The 23,488-nt window shown below is 35.1% G+C and overlaps 1 protein-coding gene across 1 annotated transcript in view; it reads right to left on the reverse strand.

Moving 5' to 3' along the window:
* piezo2a (piezo-type mechanosensitive ion channel component 2a) overlaps positions 1 to 23,488 on the reverse strand; it is a 235,552-nt gene that overhangs the window by 131,892 nt on the left and 80,172 nt on the right. Inside the window, 1 exon segment of the mRNA XM_073830385.1 lies at positions 17,757 to 17,799. Coding sequence (XP_073686486.1) covers positions 17,757 to 17,799 — 43 coding nt within the window.

Genomic DNA, 23,488 nt, shown 5'->3' on the forward strand with positions numbered 1-23,488 from the left:
CACAAGCATGTCGCTAACACGATTAGCATGTTTTAACATAATTAAAAAGTTACTAAAATGTTTCTATCATGATGCTAATATGATTAGCATGGTTTTATCATGATTAGTAAGTTACTAGCATGTTCCCAGCATGATTAACTTGTTGTTAGTATGTTTCTAGCATGATTAGCATGTTGTCAGCAATATTTTAACATGATTAGCAAGTTACTGGCATATTGCTAACATGTTTCTATTACGATTAACAAGTTATAAACATGCTGCTAGCATGATTATCATGTTACTAACATGTTGTTAGCATGATTTTACCATAATGAGCATGTTACTAGCATGTTGTTAGCATACTAGCATGTTGTTAGCATGATTAGCATGTTACCAACATAGTTCTAGATTGATTAGCAGGTTAGGAAGTTGCTTACATGTTTCTAGCATGATTAGCATGTAGCTAGCATGTTTTTAGCATGATTAGCAAGTTGCTAACATGTTTCTCAAACCAACTTAATAATAATAAGTAGGGATGCACGATATTTATCGGACAGATAAATTATCGACCGATATGGGTAAAAATTATGTCATTTTTATTGCTCCGATAAATAAATGAAACCCGATCCGATAAAGTACTCTTGCTGGTAAATCAATCAATCAGTCTGGTTTATCTGAGATGCATCTGCTTTCCGAGTGCAAGTGACTCACTTGCAGCAGCTCTGTTATTAAATTTATTAAAAATGGTTATTCCTGTACAGCTTTGATGAGCTGTTTCTCCACCTTGGCAGTGCTTTCAGTGTTATTAAGGGAACGGGTGAAGCTGATTGGTTGGTTCGTGTCACATGACCTGCGCTGGGCTTGCGGCATTCTGAAAAGTTGATGTTTTTATCTCGATTCTGATGTTTTATTCCCCGCCTTGTACGATTTGGTTGCTGCACACATTCATAATATGATCAATAAGAAGCTCTGACGTTACTCCAAGATGCACTTTTCATTTTTTCCAGGTTGACAAAAGTCAAAGCATTTTATTTATTTATTTAGAATTGTGGTGCCTTACACAAAAAATAAAAACATTTTTGAAGAGTCAGGACTGATGTTTGCTATGATTGTTAGACCCAGATATATACAGTAATATACATTTCATTAGTTTATCTCAGATTTTGTATTCTCCTGGGTGCACAAAATTATCATATAAAAATATGAACGTATCGGTATCGGTATCGGCCACAAGAAGGACTTAATTATCGGCTATCGGTAAAAATGTTCTTATCGTGCATCCCTAATAATAAGTTTAAATAGCATTTCAGTGATTTGGCTTTCTGAAGCCAACTTACAGTTTTTCTCAATTGCTTAAACACATTTCTTGAAATTATGCCTCTTATTTGCGAAACTCTAAACACAAATCCACAACTCCTAACTCATTTCCCCAAACTTCCTATATTGAGGTCAAAATGAAGCTCTCCACTCAAAACAATTCAATCTTGCTGAAAAACCAAACTTTGCTTTCAGACATGACACACAAATCCTCAAAAACACACACACTACAACACAGTTTTACACACTGATGAGATAAATTCAAAACAATACTACTAAAACAATACAAATAAAAAACTTTTCACATGATGAACACAACAAATCTATTCCTTTGCAAGTGTTTTATTCCTTAATTTAATGCACTGTAGAGTACAGTACAAAACAGCAAAAAACAACAAAATAATTATTCGGCCCAGCATCCTGTCTTTGGTCTGGGACAGGCCAAAGAACCTCTTCAGCATCACAGGCTAAATTAGCCCTGGCCAGGCAGCAGGGGTCAAATCCTCTTGCATGCCTGATCCAACCCTGGCACCCATCAACTAAAATATATGAGACTGCTTGTCTTCTTTCCCTTGCCCTTCCTGTCTCTTCCATGTTGTTGTCGTCATCGTCCTCCTTCTCCTCCTCCTCTTCCTCTTTCACCTCCTACTCTTCCACTTCAAAATTACACATTACTGTATGTGGGATATTGATTGAAAAAGACTGGATAGGATTCACAGTTACACTTGTACTAGTGGTCTGACAAAAAAAATAAAAAATAAAATAAAAGCACACAACGTCATTGTGAAACAGAAAAAAAAAGAAATATGGGCACAAAGGTGAAAATAAAAATAAGAAAGTCCACTGTCAGAATTTGTAACTCCTGTGTTGTCCTCTGTCTATTTGCTTTCCAATGGAAGGTTCATGAGATGTACCTTTGATCTATTTCAGAGAACTGCTTTATCATTGGTTGATCTATATTATCTTCATTAGTGAAAGTCAAGATTCACTTGAATAATTCATGGCAAATTTCCAAAAAGTCTAATAGAAATGTGTAGAATATATGATTGACAGTTTAGGACAACTAGATCAAAAATTTTGCATTTAGGTAATGATTTATACGATGAGCTAATGACTTGATGTTTTGAGGGGTAAGACTATTGCACAGAGAACTACAGTATATAATACATTTCAAGCAACATGACAATAGCAACTGATAATGTAGGAAACTGCAGACAAATGTATATTTCATTTCTGATCTGAGAAATGCACCAAAGTGACTGAGAAAAACTTTTATCCTTTTATCTCCATCGAAGGTTCTGATTGGTGTGTGCTAAATTTTGACTCCTAGTGTTTCCAGTTGGGTAATTGTGTGCTAATTGAGCTCAAACTTCGCAGACTTGAGTGAACAATATTGAATGCTTGTGCTTTCTAAATGACCTCATGGTGTAAGCACTGAGAAATGTAGGGATTTGTGTGTAGAGTTTTGAAGTAACAGTTCACCAAATATAACTCATGTGTCAAAGCAGGGAATAGTGTTTATAGTTTAAGGAAATGGGTGTGCTTTTTCAAAAATGGCATTATAGTTTTGAAATTTTAGTTCAAAAGACTGGTTATAGTGTTTTAGCAATTGAGAAAAACTGTAATCTGAGCTTGAGTAGGTTCCTAACATTTAAGTTGAAATGAGTTTTTTTGAGCAGCTGCAGTGGCTGCTAAACACACAGAAACACTGTGTTCTACAATAAAAGCCTGTGACTCCCAGTATCCTCGCTCTCAGCGCTGGTCCGTCTGGATCTGATTTCCGCGCTCGGCTCCGAGTCGAGAGACTTTTCATGAAACCGACCCATTCGAGCCTCAGGACGACATCAGTTCAGAGAGCGGCTCGTCTCCCTGCTGGAAACTGACACTCCACTTGTTTCACACTCGCACGTCCGTAACCACACTTCTCGCTGTAAAGACGCTCGTTTTCAGATCTTTAAAGGTTTACGTGGCAGATGTTTGCGCAACTTTGGGATCACAGTGCTCTTTATAAGCTGCTGGAGAGCTGCTTCAGCTGTGTTTAATCAGACTCACTTACAAAAAAACAAAAAAAATCATAAATCTGATATATTGCAAAATATATGCAATATGATTTAGGAAAATATGGCAAAATAAGTGCTACTTGATTATTTAAACAACAACATCAACAACAAATGTATGTGTATTTTAACATTATATCACGGCGTACTGCTAGTTAGATGCAATTCAATCATTGAACTATAACAGGTTGACTCAATTACAATAAACAAGCTTCCCAAACAGGTAACATTAAATCTTAATAATGAGTCAGATGTTTTAAGAGATGTTTTGGCATGGGTCAATATGATAGATTTTTTCTTTTTCTTGCCAAAAATCATTAGGATATTGAGTAAAGATCATGTTTGATGAGGATTTTTTGTACATTTCTTACCATAAATATATCAAAATTTTTAATTACTAATATGCATTGCTAAGAACTTCATTAGGACAACTTTAAAGGTGATTTTCTTAATATTTTGAATTTTTTGCACCCTCAGATTGCAGATTTTCAAATAGTTGCATCTCAGCCAAATATTGTCCTATCCTAACAAACCACACACCAATGCTTATTTATTCAGCTTTCAGAAGATGTATAAATCTCATTTTGAAAAAAAAATATTCTGATGACTGGTTTTGTGGTCCTGGGTCACTAAAGTAGAACAGTCTAGATATATAAAACTCTCAGATTTCAGATTTTTGTTATTTTTGTTGGTTTACAACATAGAATGACCTAGCATGCACTGATTTCAAAGCAAAACCCTTACAAAAATAAAAATGTTTTTCTACTCTATCTATAGGTTAACCATGGTGTTTGTAAAACTATGGTTATATAAATGGTAATCAATTTGCCAAAAAACATGGTTACTTAATTTTTTTCTATAATAAAACTAGGGATGTGCGGGACTAGTCGACTAAACGGAACAGCTCCTACTAGTCGACCTTGAAAACAATAGAAAAAAAACATGCTTTTTCAATCATTGAATTGCCATAATTTTAATGTCACATTTAAAACATTTTAAATATCAAGATTAAATTAAACGTTAAAAATAATGTATTATTTTAAAAAGTGTATCTGGACAGAAACTACGCTTTTTGATTGAACAGCGCCAAAGTAAAATAAATCATATTTTACCTGACTTTTGAAGAGTTTTCAATCTGTATTGAATGTTATCAGATAAAACAGAGAAATCATTAGGATATTATGTAAAGTTCATGTTCCATGAATATATTTTATAAATGTCCTACTGTAAGTATATCAAAATGACATTTTTGATTAGTAAAATGTAGGGCTGCCACTAACGACTATTTTTTTTATATTGATTAATCTATCGACTAATTTATTGAATAATCGATTAATCTAAACAACTATTTCTCACACACAAAAAATCAACAATTTTACTTAAGAACATTTTATTTTAATAAAATCAATTAATTGCAGATGTTTTTGAGTATTAATTTTTAATGGAACCATTAAAATGGAATCCAGAAAAGTAAAGGAAAAGAATTTGGTAAAAATAAAACTGTAAAACTCAATTAATTAGACAGGCTTTTTGATTAAAAAAAATAAATAAATGAATAAATTTAAATGGATTTCATAGGGCTCTATTATAATTAGGCTTTTTTGTGGTAATAAAAATTTAATGCCTTTGAAATTATTTAAAATACATATATAATAGCACTAATGCAATAATAATTAGTTCAAATTAAAAAACAAAACTGTTGAAATACATAACGTATTATAAACTATAGAGCTAATGTACATTACGCGTTACAACAAAGGCCTGCAGAGGGCGCCAACGGCATGACGATTGTTTATATACATTACTGGCGATCTAATGCTTATTTAATATCGATTAACAACATTTAATTCATATTTGTCCATATCTTTACCATAAAATGCTATAGCCAGAGTAATTTAATGAATATGTGGACATCAAAATGAGTAAACTCAGAGTAACGGTTAAAACTTTTATTTTGAAATCACAATGGACACTTCTCCTGAGTTTGCATAGGTTTATAAATGATTTACCTTGCAAATCAGATGAAATGGCGCATGTTGCATTACTAGATGAACGGTATAATAAACCCAAACTCACAACAACATGCAGAGATGGAGTTTGAGACGCTCCTCACATGTAAATGATGATAGTTGCTGTGGAACAGTGTACTGTGAACAGAGCCGCTGTGAGACGCATGTATGTAACGTACAGGCATGTAAATAATTGACGCACATATATTAAACCTGCATCGCTTATATTTATTTAATTGAATCGTAGCATTTGTGAATTCACAATTATGCTTAATTATGATTTTTAAATGGGTTTAATATATAATGCAGCCTTGGAAAACAGTCTAATAATGCGTTTCATGGATACTCGTCCGTGAAATGCGCCACTTCCGGTATTTTGCCGGTTAGTCGACGTGGGCAAAATGAAATTGAATAGTCGATTCGAATCAAGGAATCGCAACAGCCCTAGTAATATGCATAGCTAAGAACTGAATTTGGACAACTTTAATGGCGATTTTTCTCAATATTTAGATTTTTTTGCACTTTCAGATTTCAGATATTCAAATAGTTGTATCTCGGCCAAATATTGTCCTATAATAACAAATCATACATCAATGGAAAATGTATTTATTCAGCTTCTATAATGTATGAATCAATTTCAAAACACCAGGGTCACATAGTGTAAAATTGCCTTGTTGTCGATTGCCTAACACGGTAAATAAATGTATGGGTAGACTCCTGCGTTCAAAGCACAGCTTCCCTGACTGGCCTCGATGCAATGGCTTTGAAGTGTGCGATATTTGCTTCATAAACCGTAATAAGTGGCAGACGTTTGGGTTAACGCGCTGAAAACAGCCCAAGTGTGAGCGCTCTATTGGCTCAGGGCGCAGATGCACTTTGTAATGACGTCCGCTGTATCTAAACAGTTTACAGTATTGCTCAGAGAAGCCTTTCATCTCGGTGAGCTCATAAAGAGAAAACCGTGAGCAGACGCAACTAAAGACAAAGGAGGAGGGCCACAGATGGCACTGATTTAGGTAAAAGCAATGAATTATGGGAACCATTGAACTCCACAGTAAAAGCAAACCTACTTTCACTGCTGGACACCGAACGAGCAATTAAGCGATTGAATTCGATTCAAGAACAAACCGAGACGTTGATACGCACGCTGGTGAGGTTAGAGTGAAGATAGAGTTTTGTTTTAATGAGCGCCGCCGAACACAGAGGAGGAGGAATGTGGCTGACGCTGGCTGGCGTTTCACCAGGTGTCTCAGCAGGAGTCTGCGGATCTCAGAGACCCAAGCGGAGCCAAGCGCTAGACGTTACCTTCAGCTTCCCAACTCCAACGCTTAAATACCAGTCAAATGGAGCAGAGATCAGCTGCTCCCAGAGCCGCCAACGACAAACTGTCCAAACAAACTCAAGCAAAGAAGCTTTTAGAAAACAAACCCCAAACCGACATATTTCTGATTCATTAGATACGGCAAATAGCGCGCACAAATATTGCTATAAAATTAAACGGTGGTAACTCGTGGATTTCAAAGGACAGGGCTGCAAACGTTCTGAAACAAAACTCTTTTGTTCACAGGATTATTCGTGCATTATCCAGAACATTTTCTGTAAGCTTCAACATTGCTGAGACAAGAAATTCTGGGAAAAAAGACAAGATGGACAAGATAAAATAACTTTGGTTATGGACTTAATCGATGCATAAGTAATTCCAGTGAAGCAAAACCTAATGCAACAGTATTCAACTTTAAAGTAGTTTTAAAAGCTTAAAGTTTGAAAGATAGATATATTGATTGAATTTATAAAAACAACCCTGTTCAAAAGTTTACATTTTCTTGATTCTTCATACTGTGTTGTTCTCTGATTGATCCACAGCTGTGTTTTTTGTTTAGTGATAGTTGATCATGAGTTCCTTGTTTGTGCCTGCTGTTCTTCAGAAAAATCATTCAGGTTCCACAAATTTTTTGGTTATTCAACATTTTTGTGTATTTGAACCCTTTCCAACAATGACTGTATGATTTTGAGATCCATCTTTTCACACTGAGGACAACTGAGGGACTCATATGCAACTATAACAGAAGGTTCAAATGCTCACTGATGCTCCAGAAGGAAAAAAAAAATGCATTAAGAGCCAGGGGTGAAAACTTTTGAACAGAATGAAGATGTGTGCATTTTTCTTATTTTGCCTAAATTTTTTTTTTTTTTTTTTTTTTTAGTACTGCCCTTCAGAAGCTACTTACATGTTTCCCAGATGACAAAATAAGTTACATTTACCCTTACCTTCAAATTCCAAAAGTTTTCACCCCCGGCTCTTAATGCATGTTTTTCCTTCTGGAGCATCAGTGAGTGTTTGAACCTTCTGTAATAGTTGCATATGAGTCCCTCAGTTGTCCTCAGTGTGAAAAGATGGATCTCAAAATCATACAGTCATTGTTGGAAAGGGTTCAAATACACAAAAATGCTGAAAAACTAAAGAATTAGTGGGAGCTGAAGGATTTTTCTGAAGAACAGCAGGCAGTTTAACTGTTCAGGACAAACTAGGGACTCATGAACAACTATCACTAAATAAAAATAAAAAACACAGCTGTGGATCATTCAGGTAACACCACAGTATTAAGAATCAAGTAATTTTAAAAAATATTTTATTTAACTATTATTTTTTATATGTAAACATCTTTTATGTAAAATATATTTTTCAGGTCAGTACTAAATAAAAAAATAACATGCATCGTGTATGATCTCTCTTATTTTTGTAAAATAATTAACATTTGGCAGATTCTGCAAGGTGTATGTAAACTTTTGACTGAAAACGTGCACACTGCAAAAATTTGAAGGAAGGCAATTTCAAACATACTGAAAAAAAAACAGGGTGCACAAAATATAGCACACATTCTCTTAATGTGAAAATCATTAGAGAAAATATAATTACAAACAGTGGACATGGAATTTAGACTGACCCACATCCGTGTCTGCATTTTAAGCTTCATAATCTGTTTTGCAGGGACTCCATTGCCGTCCTGATGGCACTGATAATACTGTAAAAGACGGGGATCTGGAGCATCACGACAGGTTTTCGCAGTGAAGGATCTTTAGTGTTCTACTGAATTAACTCAACTAAACTAAACGCATTTCAAAGGTCCAGCAGGCCATCTGCTTGTTGAGTAATCCAATCTCATCTCTCAGTAAGATCCGTAATGGGAAACGTCTGTCATCAGACTTACAAAAGCTGTTCAGCAGTGTAGGACAGCTATGTGCTACAACAAGGCCTTCTGTGATGCATGATGGGATGCAGAACGGTTACAGTATTTGCTGCAGTAGCACTGAGGCTGTTCTGTGTCACTTCAGACAATCAGAAAAAGCCACACTGAGATACAGTAGGTCAGCAGAAAGTGAGAGAGGGTTTTAAACAGAATTTTCTCTCAGATGTGCTCTATTAACATTGGATTTTATATATTTAGGAAATCAAAAAGAGATATTATTGTTATTAGAAAAACACATATGATTTGTAATGTGTCAATTTCAAAGGCTGTGATTTATCTTCTTAATTTCTCCAGATCTAGACTCTTTTTCAGAGCATTTTTTAACTCCAAATGAAATGAGATTAATGTTTTTGCACACTGAAAAAAGCAATGTCATGGTTAAAGCCTGCAGTCTCTGATTTGTTTATTTCTCCAAGCAAACGTCTCAAATGTTCATGCGTCATTTAATTTAAATATGGGTCAAAGACGGAAAAGGGTTTAGTGTAACACTGCTGTAAATTGTTGGGTTTTTTCCAAAAAAATATATTTAAAAGTTTTGTATTTTTTTTGTGTGTGTGTTTTTGAGCATAAAATAAATATCTTACATTTTTCCCTAATTTACAGAAGACACCCACTGAAATGTCATTTAGTGTAACAATCTTGTCATGCTTATTTACAACAAAAATCAACTTATGACATATTAAAAGATGAATAACTTTCACCCAAATACTAATTAGTTATCTACCTAACTATCCTAGGTTTTGGCCATTTGTCAGTAAGAATGTTTACTCATTTAAAACTGTAAAATTGTACATGCTCCCTTATTCTTTTATATATTTTAATATGTACAAGTCAGTTGTTTGAACTTTTACATAAATAGTGTTACACTGAATGACAATTTAACATTATTTCAACCAAGTTTTGACATTTTATTCTTCAAAAACATTTGAAACCTTAAAAGTAGACACTTTATTTATTTATTTTAACGTCTTTGACCCATAAACATTACCATGAACAAATGTAGGGGTCAGGACCATTTTTTAAATGAAATTAATGTTTTTTATTCAGCAAGGATTTATTAAATTGATAAAAAGTGACAGTACAAGACATTTATAATGTTACAAAAGATTTCTATTTTAAATAAATGCTGTTATTTTGAAGTTTCTATTCATCTGCGAAACCTAAAAAAAAAAAAAAATCTATGACAGTTTTCACAAAAATATTTGTTTTCAACATTGAATAATTCAAATCAGCATATTAGAATGATTTCTGAAGAATCATGTGACACTTAAGGCTAGAGTAATGATGCTAAAAATTCAACTTTGATCACAGGAATAAATTACATTTTAACAGATATTCACATAGAAAACAGCTATTTTAAATTGCAAAAAAATTTCATAATTTTACTGCATTTTAGATTAAAAAAAAAAGAATAGACAACCCAAGTTGGTAAATAAATAAATAAATTTGAAAACAACTTTAAATACATACAGTTACAAAATAATTGCAGTTAAGTGTTTCTGGTGACACATGACGTCTATAAAATGTACTGTGCATATTTTTGATCAACTTCTGATCTCTCATTTGTCAGAATGCATTTCTGAAAATTATATGGTTTTCATATGACGTCCGTCTGAACCAGGACAATAACCTACAAACATAAAGTTAACAGAGCACCACCCAAACGCTTTAGTTGAGCTGAAGATGACTGTTTTGTCCCGTTTCAAACACAATGGAGGCAGTGAGGCTGAATCACTGAACCTTTCTGTTTGCCCAGCGAGTCGACGAGAAGCCAAATCCGCTGCGGACAGAACGGCTTGGAAAGGGCCGAAAGTGGAGTGGAAGCCATGAATCATATGTACACTTCATTCTCCACTGAGTCATGCTAGTTTGTTTCTATAAATGACTTGTTGTTGTACTCTAAAGTCAAGCGAGGTTAGTCCACAAGAACGATAAACCCGCCTCCTCCTCTGATAACTAACTCCAACTCGTTCGTCCTCCTAATAAACCACACGGACCTCACAATTACACCCTAATTATTTGTACAGAAAATAACAGCGGGCCCAAGCGCAGAGCGGTGCATGCTGGGAGGGTCGCATCCAAAGACGCTTGGCTTTCTTCTGTCCAAGAGCAACACGCGGCACAGTGGTGCGATTCAGGCTTCGTGTGGCGAAGCTCATAATGAAGCGGCTGTTTGGATCTCCCTTGTGTTTTAATGGTTGGGCTTAATCGCAGATTTATGCTGCGCGAGTCCAATTTAAATAGAAAACACACAAAGGATTATTTTGACATGAGCTCGCACATTTCACGGCTCGTTGGCCTCATTAGTGACAAATTACCAGAGGAAGTTATGTGGGAAGTGCGGTCAGATACGGTGTATCAGAGAACGTCACACGAACAATCATCTATATTGGTAAATGATGGAAAAGAACAGACACTGAGAAATGTAAATGGCTGTTGCAACCGTAATTTGTAAGTGTTTCTTGACACACGTTAGACTAAACAAAACCTTGTTTGGGTTGGAAAACCTGCTTGTAAACCCGTCTGTTAAAATCGAAGGAAACTGATAAAGTTTGGACAATACTGCACGGAGTTTAGCAGCAGAAACGAAATGTTGATATGATAAAGCAAACAAAGCTTAAGAGCACATGAATCTGATTAGAGCTCCACGTCTCTGAAATAAACCGTCATGCTATTCCCGCTCCACACGACATTCCTTGCGCTCGGAGCCAACGTGAGCCTTTTATACAGTAGCGTGCTCTACATGCCTTCCTAGATTACATACACATTGTTCATTTTCATTACGTTCCAACATTTTATTGTACCAGTGTATTGTATGGAAGCCCAGCTTTTCCTTTCAAGGTTCACAGGATTTACAAATCTGGAGATCTGAAGAAAATGTGAGTGACACCTTGCAGTGACGATGATAGAGTGTTGTGGATGGTTGCCAAGGTGTTGCTATGCACTTGTTAAAGTGTTCTAAAGTGCTGAGTGTTTTAGTCTGTTGCTATGTAGTTGCTAATGTGTTGCTGTGCACTTGTAAAAGTGTTTTAAAGTGTTGAGTGTTTTATTCTGTTGCTATGTAGCTGCTAGGGTGTTGTGTATGGTTGCCAAGGTGTTGTTATACAGTAAGTAACATGTTTTGGGAGTTTTAGAGTGTTACTATGTGGTTGCTAGGGTGTTGCTATGCACTTGTTAAAGTGTTCTAAAGTGTTGAATGTTTTAATCTGTTGCTATGCAGTTCTTAGGGCATTGCAGATGGTTGCCAATGAACTACTATGCAGTTGCAAAGTTTTCTGAGTGTTTTGACATGTTTTCATCTAGTTTCTATAGTGTTGTAGATGGTTGCTAAGGCGTTGCGATGCAGTTGTTAAAGTGTTCTAATGTGTTGAGTGTTTGGTGTGTTGCTATGTAGTTGTTAGGGTATTGAGGGTGGTTGCCAAAGTGTACTTAAACAGTTGGTAAGGTGTTCTAAGAGTTTTAGAGTGAGGCTATGTAGTTGTTAGGGTGTTGTTAATAGTTGCAGGGGTGTTGCTATGCATTTTCTAAAGTCGTCTGAGTGTTTTAGTGTGTTGCTAGGATGCTGTAGGGTGTTAGGGTGTTGTGGTAAAGTGTTTTGGGAGTTTTAGAGAGTTACTATGTGGTTGCTAGGGTGTGCTAAGTGTTCTAAAATGTTAAGTGCTTTAATCTGTTGCTATGTAGCTGTTAGGGTGTTGTGTATGGTTGTCAAGATGTTGATATGCACTTGTTAAACTGCGCTAAAGTGTTGAGTGTTTTAGTGTGTTGCTATGTAGATGTTAGGGTGTTGCTGATGGTTGCCAAGGTGTTGCTATGCACTTGTCAAAGTGTTCTAAAGTGTTATGTGTTTTAGTGTTTTCCTATGTAGTTGTTAGGGTGTTGCTGATGGTTGCCAAGGTGTTGCTATGCACTTGTTAGAGTATTCTAAAGTGTTGAGTGTTTTGCTCTGTAGTTGTAAGGGTGTTGTTGATGGTTGCCAAGGTGTTATGCACTTGTCAAAGTGTTCTAAAGTGTTGAGTGTTTTAGTGTGTTGCTATGTAGGTGTTAGGGTGTTGTGGATGGTTGCCAAGGTGTTGCTATACAGTTGGTGTTGTGGGTGTTTTAGTGTGTTGCTGTTTTTACTAAGCATTGCTACCCAGTTGCTAAATTGTGTTTAGACATGTTGTTATGCAGTTGCTAAGGTGTTGTAGATGTTTGCTAAGACAATGTTATGCAGTTGCTTAGGTGCTGTATCTGGTTGCCAAGGTGTTGCTATGCAGTTGGTGTCGTGTCGCTATGTAGTTGTTAGGGTGTTCTGGATGGTTGCTAAGGTGTTGCTACACAGTTGCTTAATTGTGTTTAAACATGTTGCTATGCAGTTTTTAAGGTGGTGTAGATGATTGCTAAAGTGTTGCTATGCAGTTGTTAAAGTGTTGAGACTTTTAATACATTGCTACGTAGTTACTAGGGTGTTGTAGATGGTTGCTAAGGTGTTGCTATGCAGTTGTTAAAGTGTTGAGAGTTTTAATACATTGCTATGTAGTTACTAGGGCGTTGTAGATGGTTGCTAAGGTGTTGCTATGTAGTTGTTAAAGTGTTGAGAGTTTTAATACATTGATATGTAGTTGCTAGGGTGTTGTAGATGGTTGCTAAGGCAATGTTATGCAGTTGTTAAAGGGTTCTAAAGTGTTGAATGCTTTAGTGTAATGCTATGCAGTTGCTTGGGTGTTGTATATGGTTGCCAGGGTGTTGCTATGCAGTTGTTAGGGTGTTGTAGATGGTTGCTAAGGTGTTGCTATGCAGTTGTTAAAGTGTTGAGTTTTAATACATTGCTGTGCAGTTACTAGGGTGTTGTAGATGGTTGCTAAGGTGTTGCTTTGCAGTTGTTAAAGTGTTGAGAGTTTTAATACATTGCTATGTAGTTACTAGGGTGTTGTAGATGATTACTAAGGCGTTGCTATGCCGTTTTAGTGTTTTAAAGTGTTAAGTGTTTTAGTTTGTTGCAGATAGTTGCCAAGCCATTGCTATGCAGTTGTTAAAGTGTTCTAAAATGTGGGATGCTTTAGTGCATTGCTATGTTTTGTGCTCACTGTTTTAGTGTGTTGCTATGCAGACATTAGGATGTTGTAGATAGTGGCCAAAGAGTTGCTATGAAGCTGCTGAAGTTACCTGAGTTTTTTAGTATGTTGCTATACAGTTGCAAAGGTGTTGTAGACGGTTGCCAAGGTATTGCTATGCAGTTGCTAAGGTGTGTGCTAAGTGATTTTATCTTGTTCTTATGCAAGTGTTAGATTAGGTTACGGTAATGCCGTACACACATTCATGCCATTGAATTGCAGTTGTCACAGCAGCTGCACAAGGCATTATTATGTAATCTGGCTCATAGCACATATGGTTTGTGCTAAACTTCCAGACTTCACTGCTTTTCCTCTACAGTCAGGTAAATTACAGCTGTCTGTCACTCACATCACACAGATCACCACTAACATGCCTGCTTTAACCGCTTCCAGCTGTTGTGAGCAGACTCATTATTCAGATGCTCTTCTCCAAAGCGTTTGTGATGATCCGGCCTCTGCCAACTGGACCAATGAAACTCAAATGCCGGCCTTAAAACTCAAAATCACTAATGCAGTAATTGTGAAACACGCTGTTTGTAAATCTAGCCAAATATTCAACAGTCTGCCAGGTTACCACACATTAGCTACACTGTCAGCTATGCAATCACTTCATATATAAGTGGATAAAAGTTTTTTTATTTACCCAAAATACACACACTTAAATATTACTTCTCACTTTTTGTATCATTGACAAAATTGCAGATAAATAAATCAATAAATCTGAGGAAAAAAATGTTCACTATTTGTTTGGATTATCGTTGTTTTGAAAATGCAATGCTTGAAATTTTACTCCACGAATAGTCATCTAGACAGAATGTTTGAGTCATAAGTAAAACAATAGAATCTATAAATAAAAGGCTTTTGAAAAGTAGCACAAACAAATGTCAACAGAGCAGCTTTCCAAGTTTACAGTGACCTTTATATAATGAAAAGAAAAAGGAAATCTGTTCGTTTTAATAAAAATCAACCCCTGGGAAATAAAAGCACTCCTAGCTGGAGAAACGCTCGTATGCGTGAGAGATGGTAACCAAACGCTCTTTCCTTTTGCACACTAGTTTGTTTGTAGTCCACGGTGGTGTGGAGCGCTGCCAGAGTCTGCGCGCTCGCTGACGCCATCTTTATTTCTTTCTCGAGCGCAGTCGCTGCTGTCTGATTAGCATTCGGCAGCGTCAGTCACCTGCTTCCCAGACGCCCGCCGCTAGACGGCTCACAGATACCGGACGCTTACAAAGACGACTAACAAATGTGATTAGAAAGATGAAACAGAAAAGTGGGACTAGTTCGAATGATGCCACCCACAACGTCCTAATGACTAAATCAATCACACAAGCTGAATTTCGGCTGGTGCCACAGTCCACTGCCAACAGTCAATGGGTCTGCATGCAGAATATAATGCGTCTAGAAGGATAATGAATTTATTTATTTAAGAAACCATTTTGGCTTTGAACTTTAACATTATATAAGAGCAAACAGTTCTATTCTCACTAAAGCAAAAAAAAAAAAAAGTGCACTTAATCTTATTGAATGTGCACTTTTTAGTGTACACACAGGTAAAGTAAATTAACCCTGGACTACAAAACCAGTCATAAGGGTCTTTTTTTTTATTGAGATTTATACATCACAAATAAATAATAATGAATAACCTAATATTTGGCTGAGATACAACTATTTAAAAAAAAAAAAACTGGAATCTGAGGGTGCAAAAAAATCAAAAAGATTTTCTTCTGATAAAATCATCTTTAAATTTGTACAACGAAAACTCTTTGCAATGCATATTACTAATCAAAAATTATGTTTTGATATCTTTACAGTAGGAAATGTACAAAATATCTTCATGGAACATTATCTTTACTCAATATTGTAATGATTTTTGGCATAAAAGAAACATTTTGACCCATAAAATGTATTTTTGGCTATTGAACACTTAAACAGAGACACTTATCAAACATTTTAAAAAGTATACTTTGTAATGATGTCAAAGTAAAACTTTTACTTTTATCAACTTTTGTTGTGCTTTAAAGAAGTACACTTATTTTGATGTGTTGACTTACATTAAAATACATTTTAATTGTACTAAATTGCGTTAGTGTTACTATGTATATATTTAAATATATGACATACGAGTTTTAACAGCAACAAAAACATGCTTGTCCGTACATTCAGTAGGGTTTTAACCATATGTGACCCTGGACCACAAAACCAGTCATAAGGTAAAATTTTACAAAACTGAGATGTATACAACATATGGAAGCTCAATAAATAAGCTTTCTATTGATGTAGGGTTTGTTAGGATAGGACAATATTTGGCCGAGATACATCTATTTGAAAACCAGGAATCTGAGGATGCAAAAAAATCAAAATACTGAGAAAATCACCTTTAAAGTTGTCCAAATTAAGTTCTTAACAATGCATATTACTAATCAAAAATTACATTTTGATATATTTATAGTAGGAATTTTACAAACAATCTTCATGGAACATGATCTTTACTTAATGATTTTTGGCATAAAAGAAAAATCTATAATTTTGACCCATACAATGTATTTTTGGCTATTGCTACAAATATACCCCAGCGACTTAAGACTGGTTTTGTGCTCCAGGGTCACATATTTCAAAGACATCAGAAGTAATTATGAAGTGATTTATGGGTCAAAGACGAAAAAGGGTTTAAGCATTAAAACAAAAAGTGTAATACTGCTTCAAATTGTTGTTTTTCCAAAAAAATCTTTTAAAGTTTTCTGTTTAATTTAATTGCATTTTTGTTTTTGTTTTTCAGAGCAAAAAATAAATATCATACATTTTTTCTCTAATTTACAGAAGACACCCACTAAAATGTCATTCAGTGTATATTTACAACAAAAATCTATTTTTTATTAAAATATTAAAAGATGAATTACTTTCGCCCCAAATACTAATTAGTTATCTACATAACTATCCTAGGTTTTGCCCATTTGTCAGTAAGAATTTTTTACTCATTTAAAACACAGTCAAATTTAATATGCTCCTTTATTCTTTTAGATATTTTAACATGTACAAGTCAGAATACACATGTTGTTTGAACTTTCACATAAATATTGTTACACTGAATGACAATGTAACATTATTTCAACCAAATTTTGACATTTTATTCTTCAAAAACTTATTTGAAACCTTAAAAGTAGACACTTTACTAACATTTATAGACATAAAATCACTTTTGTACATTTCTTTTGACGTGGACATCTTAACGTTGAGTTTTGATATATTCATGTTAAGAATTTCACAAAATATCTTCATGGAAAATGATCTTTACTTAATTTTTAAGTAATTCAAATTTTGAGCCATAAAATGTCTTTGACCCATATAGAGATATACTTAAGTCCTACTTAAGTGGGTCAAAAAAGCACTCTAAAATTCAGCTTTTTTTATTTGAACATCAATCTAAACTGTGTGTAAATTTATTGCAAATGACATTTGTGTATTGCAATTTTGCACTTAAGTATATCATTTGTATAATAAGTAGTCTTTTACAAAAATATGCTACAGTGTATACTTCTTTTTTTTTAAAGAAAAGAATCAGCATTTAGCTATTGTACTAACCTAAACCTGGCAGTTTGTGTCATTTCGAAGCCTCCAAACCCTCAAAAAGATTTTTTTTTGGCATCTTAATGCATTTTAGTTGATAAACGGCATCATTAAAGTGCCTATTTCAACAAGCGCTGTGGTTGGATGACAAAACCAAGATACTGTTTTTCTCCTTTTATGAACAATATTACCCCGGTATCTTTCATTGTTCTGTCATGTATTACGTGAGGAGGGACAGATGGACCGGCCCTGATCATGTTTTATCATCTTTATTGTTTTCAAATGCATTATTTTGTTATTTAATATTCTGTTTCTTGCTGCGATCTGATGGATCTTCCGTCTGACGCACATCTAGGCCGCTCAGAACCTCCAAAGAAAACACCACACACTCTTGCAAAGCGAACAATGCGTTTGGTGTTGCCAACATTCACACAAATGAGTCCAGCTCTCTAATCTGAAGAAGAAGAAGATGAAGAAACAAATCCTTACCTTTCAAAGCCCAATTGTCGTATTGATCTCTCCCATGATGAACCTGAGAAAACAACACAAGGATATTATTCAATCTGTCAGCATATTAGAATGGTTTCTGAAGGATCATGTGAGACTGAAGACTGGAGTAATGATGCTGAAAATACAGCTTTGATCACAGAAATAAATTACATTTTAAAATATATTTAAATAGAAACAGTTATTTTAAATTGCAATAATATTTTAAAATTTTACTGCATTTTTGGTCGAATAAATGCAGCCTTGGTGAACAGAAGAGGCTTCTTTCAAAACCAAAACCATGTAGCTAGCATGATTAGAATGTTGTTAACATTATGTTAGCATTACTAGCATGATTTTCAAGTTACTAGCATGATTAACATGTTGTTAACATGTTTCTAGCATGTTTCTAGAATGATTAGCATGTTGCTATTATGTAGCTATCATGATTAGCATGTTGTTAGCATGTTTCTAACATGATTAGCCTGTTACTAACATGTTGCTAGCATTATTCGAATGTCGCTAGCATGATGTTAGCATTAGTAACCTGTTGTTAGCATGATTAGCAAGTTATTAGCATGTTTCTAACATGATTGTAGTTGCTAGGCTTGGTTAGATAGATAGCTCTAATGAAGACGTTGATGTAAGATGTAACAAGTAATATGTATAAAAAATAGATTTAATTTGACTTAAACCATGTTTTAAGTGTTCTTTAACACACCGTAAGTTGCTTCAGATAAAAGCTAATGACTTTTTATTACAAAACACATGGGAAAAGGTATTGTTTTGGTGTGATTGTGTCTCTCATTGGATCCAGAGCTGAGCTGAGAACAGCCATCCACGTCATCAGAATGAGGAAATGACAAATGTAGTACCTGGTGAGCATGTGTTTCAGACACCTCATTCACATCAGCGCACAGATTCAAACCATATGCCGTCAACCACACACTGCGGGACCACAAACATCCCCAGATCCTGCTCATTTGACCAGCCCTGATGCGCAACACTTACGCAAAAACATTTGGCAGCGTTTGCAAACAAAACATCATGTGATTCATAGTAGACCCAATCTCTCCAGAGTGCTGCACTTTACTGAGAGTTTGTACTTCAGTAAGACGCCTGTTTACAAGGACACTTCCAGGTATTCAGACGGGGGAATTCTGACTGAGTCTCTGCCAACAGAAATACGAGCTTTTTCGGTTGATCCTCCAAGACTGGAGCATTGTCCAAGATTTGACAAATTATTACTGATGTAATTAGGTTGCGGATTGCTTGGCAGCTCAATCACGTTGGCACACTGGAAAATGAGCAAAGCAGAAACACATCACTTGCTCACTAAATTATCCTCTGCATGCAGTGAATGGGTGCCGTCAGAAAACGGCTGATAAAAACATCAACAACTAACAAACACTTTAAGTGTCTCTAAGTGACAGTTTTAATCAGTTTAATGCATTTTTGTAGAACAAACTCTCAAAAACAGTTTTGAAATTTCTCGGATCCTCTGTGGTGAATGGGCGCCGTCAGAAAAAGAGTCTGAACAGCTGATAAAAACATCAACAACTAACAAACACTTTAAGTGTCTCTACGTGTTAGCTTTAATCAGTTTTGTAGAATAATCTTAAAAACAATTCAGAAATTTCTCGGGTCATCTGTAGTGAATGGGTGCTGTCAGAATGAGAGTCCAAACAGCTGATAAAAACATCAGGAACAAAAACTTTAAGTGTCTCTAAGCGTCAGTTTTAATCAGTTAAATGCATTTTTGTAGAATAAACTCATAAAAACAATTAGAAATTTCTCAGATCCTCTGCATGTAATAAAAAATGGTTCCGTCAGAATGAGAGTCCAAACGGCTGATAAAAACATCAACAACTAACAAACACTTTAAGTGTCTCTAAGTATCAGTTTTAATCAGTTTAATGCATTTTTGTAGAACAAACTCTCAAAAACAATTTTGAAATTTCTCGGATCCTCTGCAGTGAATGGGTGCCGTCAGAATGAGAGTCCGAACAGCTGATAAAAAACATCAACAACTAACAAAGACTTTAAAAGTCTCTAAGTGTCGGTTTTAATCAGTTAAATGCATTTTTGTAGAATAAACTCATAAAAACAATTAGTAATTTCTCAGATCCTCTGCATGTAGTAAATGGGTGCCGTCAGAATGAGAGTCCAAACGGCTGATAAAAACAAAAAACAAACACTTTAAATGTCTCTAAGTGTCAGTTTTCATCGGTTTAATGCATTTTTGTAGAACAAACTACTCTTAAAAACAATTATGAAATTTCTCAGATCCTCTGCAGTGAATGGGTGCCGTCAGAATGAGAGTCAAAACGGCTGATAAAAACATCAACAAACATTTTAAATGTCTCTAAGTGTCAGTTTTAATCAGTTTAATGCATTTTTGTAGAATTAACCCTTAAAAACAATTATGAAATTTCTCAGATCCTCTGCAGTGAATGGGTGCCGTAAGAATGAGAGTCCGAACAGCTAAAAAAAACATCACAAGGATCTGAGAAATTTTATAATTTGTTTTTAAGAGTTAATTCTACAAAAATGCATTAAACTGATGAAAACTGACGCTTAGAGACATTTAAAGTGTTTGTTGTTGAAGTTTTTATTAGCTGTTTGACCTCTCATTCTGACGGCACCCATTCACTAAATGCAGAGGACCTGAGAAATTTCATAATTGTTTTTAAGTGTTTATTCTATAAAAATGCATTAAACTGAATAAAACCGACACTTAGAGACATTTAAAGTGTTTGTTAGTTGTTGATGTTTTTAATTAGCTGTTTGGACTCTCATTCTGACGGCACCCATTCACTAAATGCAGAGGATCTGAGAAATTTCATAATTGTTTTTAAGAGTTAATTCTACAAAAATGCATTAAACTGATGAAAACTGACGCTTAGAGACATTTAAAGTGTTTGTTGTTGAAGTTTTTATTAGCTGTTTGACCTCTCATTCTGACGGCACCCATTCACTACAGAGGATCCTGTTTTTAAGACACTTAGATACATTTAAAGTGTTTGTTTTTAATAAAATTATCAATTCCATCAATAATAATAAATAGGGGTGCACCGATCCGATATTAGGATCGGATATCTGCCCCGATATTGAAAAAATAGCTTTTTTGTAGTTTTTTTCCTCTCTTTTTTTTTTTCTTCCTCCGTCACAGCCAGTGACTGTAGAGACCTGCACGGGCCTTAAATCTAAGCCCTAGCCCGGCCCTGGCCCGAGACGCACAGGCTGTAGCCCGGCCCTTGTCCGACAGATTATCAAAATTTTTGGCCCGAGTCCGACCCGAAGCCCGTCTTTTTTTCCGCCAAACAGCTTATACTGTTACAGCCGTTAAAATAGACCAATTAGTATTTAATAGAAAGTTTATGTTTTTTCATTTTGTTTTTTTATCAGAATAATTTAGAGAAATGTTTAGAATTTTTTTGGTTTGTTTTTTAAATGTAAGTTTTAGTTTTTTAAGTGACATCGATATCCAAGCGGTATGTAGTCCACAGTGACTTTACTCAATTTAACCCATATATCAAATCAACACTTGACTATCTACAATAGACCTTTTTCACAGAAACCGGAAATACGCAATCGCAGGGTATGCAGACTTCCTGTGTAATGTCAACACAGCAGAAAGCCGGGTAATTTAAAATTGAAATGGAGAGCGTCTACACAACTTCCCTCGCTGGTTTGCCAAAGAAACCTTTTTGCCGACCTCATAAGAGTCGTTTACAAAAACTCCGTCACAAAGAGGAACAAATTGGATAAAGGATATACATTTTTCCACTAAGAGTTTATCCGCGTTTATACACGCTTAACGTGGCTTAACGTACGTAAAAAAACGACCAGGAAACCCCAAATTTCTGTCATACCTTACTTGGAACAAACACTAACTACTATCAAAAGAACGAGCCCTTATTCCACAGATAAAGTGCATAATATCACGTTAAGCGTTTTCTCCCCCATAGAAGCCCATTATAAGGAAACAGCTTGGTTTAACTTACCTTAACAGCGACCAGGGAAAACCAAACTTCTGTTAAATTTCACTTATAATAAACACTTTCTGTTCTCAAAAGAACGAGCTCTCATTCAGCATATAAAGTGATCGCCCCCCATAGAAGTCCATTATACAAAAAAAAGCTTAACGTAGCTTAAAATTTTACTTATAATAAACACTTTCTGCTGTCAAAAGAATGAGCTCTTATTGCGCATATAAAGTGAATAATATCACGCTTTTCTCCCTATAGAACTCCATTAAGGAAAAAGCTTAACATGGTTTGTTATAATGGACTTCTATGGGGGGCGATCACTTTATATGCTGAATGAGAGCTCGTTCTTTTAACAGCAGCAAGTATTTATTATAAGTGAAATTTAACATAAGTTTGGTTTTCCCTGGTCGCTGCTGAGGTACGTAAACCACGTTAAGCTGTTTCCTTATAATGGGCTTCTATGGGGGAGAAAACGCTTAACGTGATATTATTCACTTTATCTGTGGAATAAGGGCTCGTTCTTTTGATAGTACTTAATGTTTGTTCCACGTAAGGTTTGACAGAAACTTGGGGTTTCCTGGTCGTTTTTTACATACATTAAGCCACGTTAAGCGTTTTTCACGTTGTTTAACTGGTTACCGGCATACTGGGGCGGAAATAGGTTTACACAGCAATTACGTATTTCCGGCGCAAAATACGGAAGTTGTGAGAAAGGTCTATACAATCCACAGATATAAAACAAACATCATTATAAAACGGTTAGTTCCATTCCTCAATTCTGATTGGTCAGCAGCTGTGTCGTATTCATGATACGGCACTGCTATGACCGCTTCACTCAACGGTTTTGTGTATCATTGAACCCCCTTAGCAACCACCCTTAGCAACGTAAACACAGCTGCAGCAGTTAGGGACTACTTTTTACAGCGGAAGGCAGTTAATGATTTTACTTTATGAAAACGTACAACTTAATATATATAAATTAATATATATTTTTGATTTTAATATTTTTATTGTGTGGTAACCGTTTTATAAAAGCAATAAGGTTAAATATATCACAATGTTAGATTTAAAGTTTATTATCACCATCTCAGAACAAAGGCATTTCGAACAAAAAATAGAGAGCAGGGCAGGCAGCTCTGCTGCGCAAAACCAGAACATGCAAAGTCAAAGTGGTAAAGTAAACGAATAATGAACAAATATATAAAGAATAAATAATAATATAGAAAACTTCAAAAACGCAACTTTACCACGTGGCTGGAAATCTCTATGCGGCACAGAGTATGTGAGCGGAGTGATGTAACACTGCACTACAGTACATGTTTACAATGTTATATTATTTGTATGTATGACCAAGTTGCTATTTGACCAACTTTGTATTAGTTTATTCTCAGCTGCTGTTTTATTTTGAATTCATGCAGGACTTTGCACGTAATATGTTTATAATGTTTGGTAACTTGTTTGATAAATATATTGAAGAAAAAAAAAGAAGAAAAAAAAAAGAAAAAGTCGGATCGGTGCATCCCTAATAATAAAATAAGTATATAATAATAATTAATCATAAAAAAGTCAGATTTTATACTAAAATGTGTATTAAGCTTGTAAAAAAAACACTAAAAATGTCTTTGCTTCCTAATTGAATTAGTAATAAAAAATAATATATATATTTTTTAAAGTCAGATTTTATACTAAAATGTATATTAAGCATGTAAAAAACACAAAAAGTTCTTGTTGTCTAACTAAATG

The sequence above is a fragment of the Garra rufa genome, chromosome 24 (assembly GCF_049309525.1).
Source record: "Garra rufa chromosome 24, GarRuf1.0, whole genome shotgun sequence".
Classification (NCBI taxonomy): domain Eukaryota; kingdom Metazoa; phylum Chordata; class Actinopteri; order Cypriniformes; family Cyprinidae; genus Garra; species Garra rufa.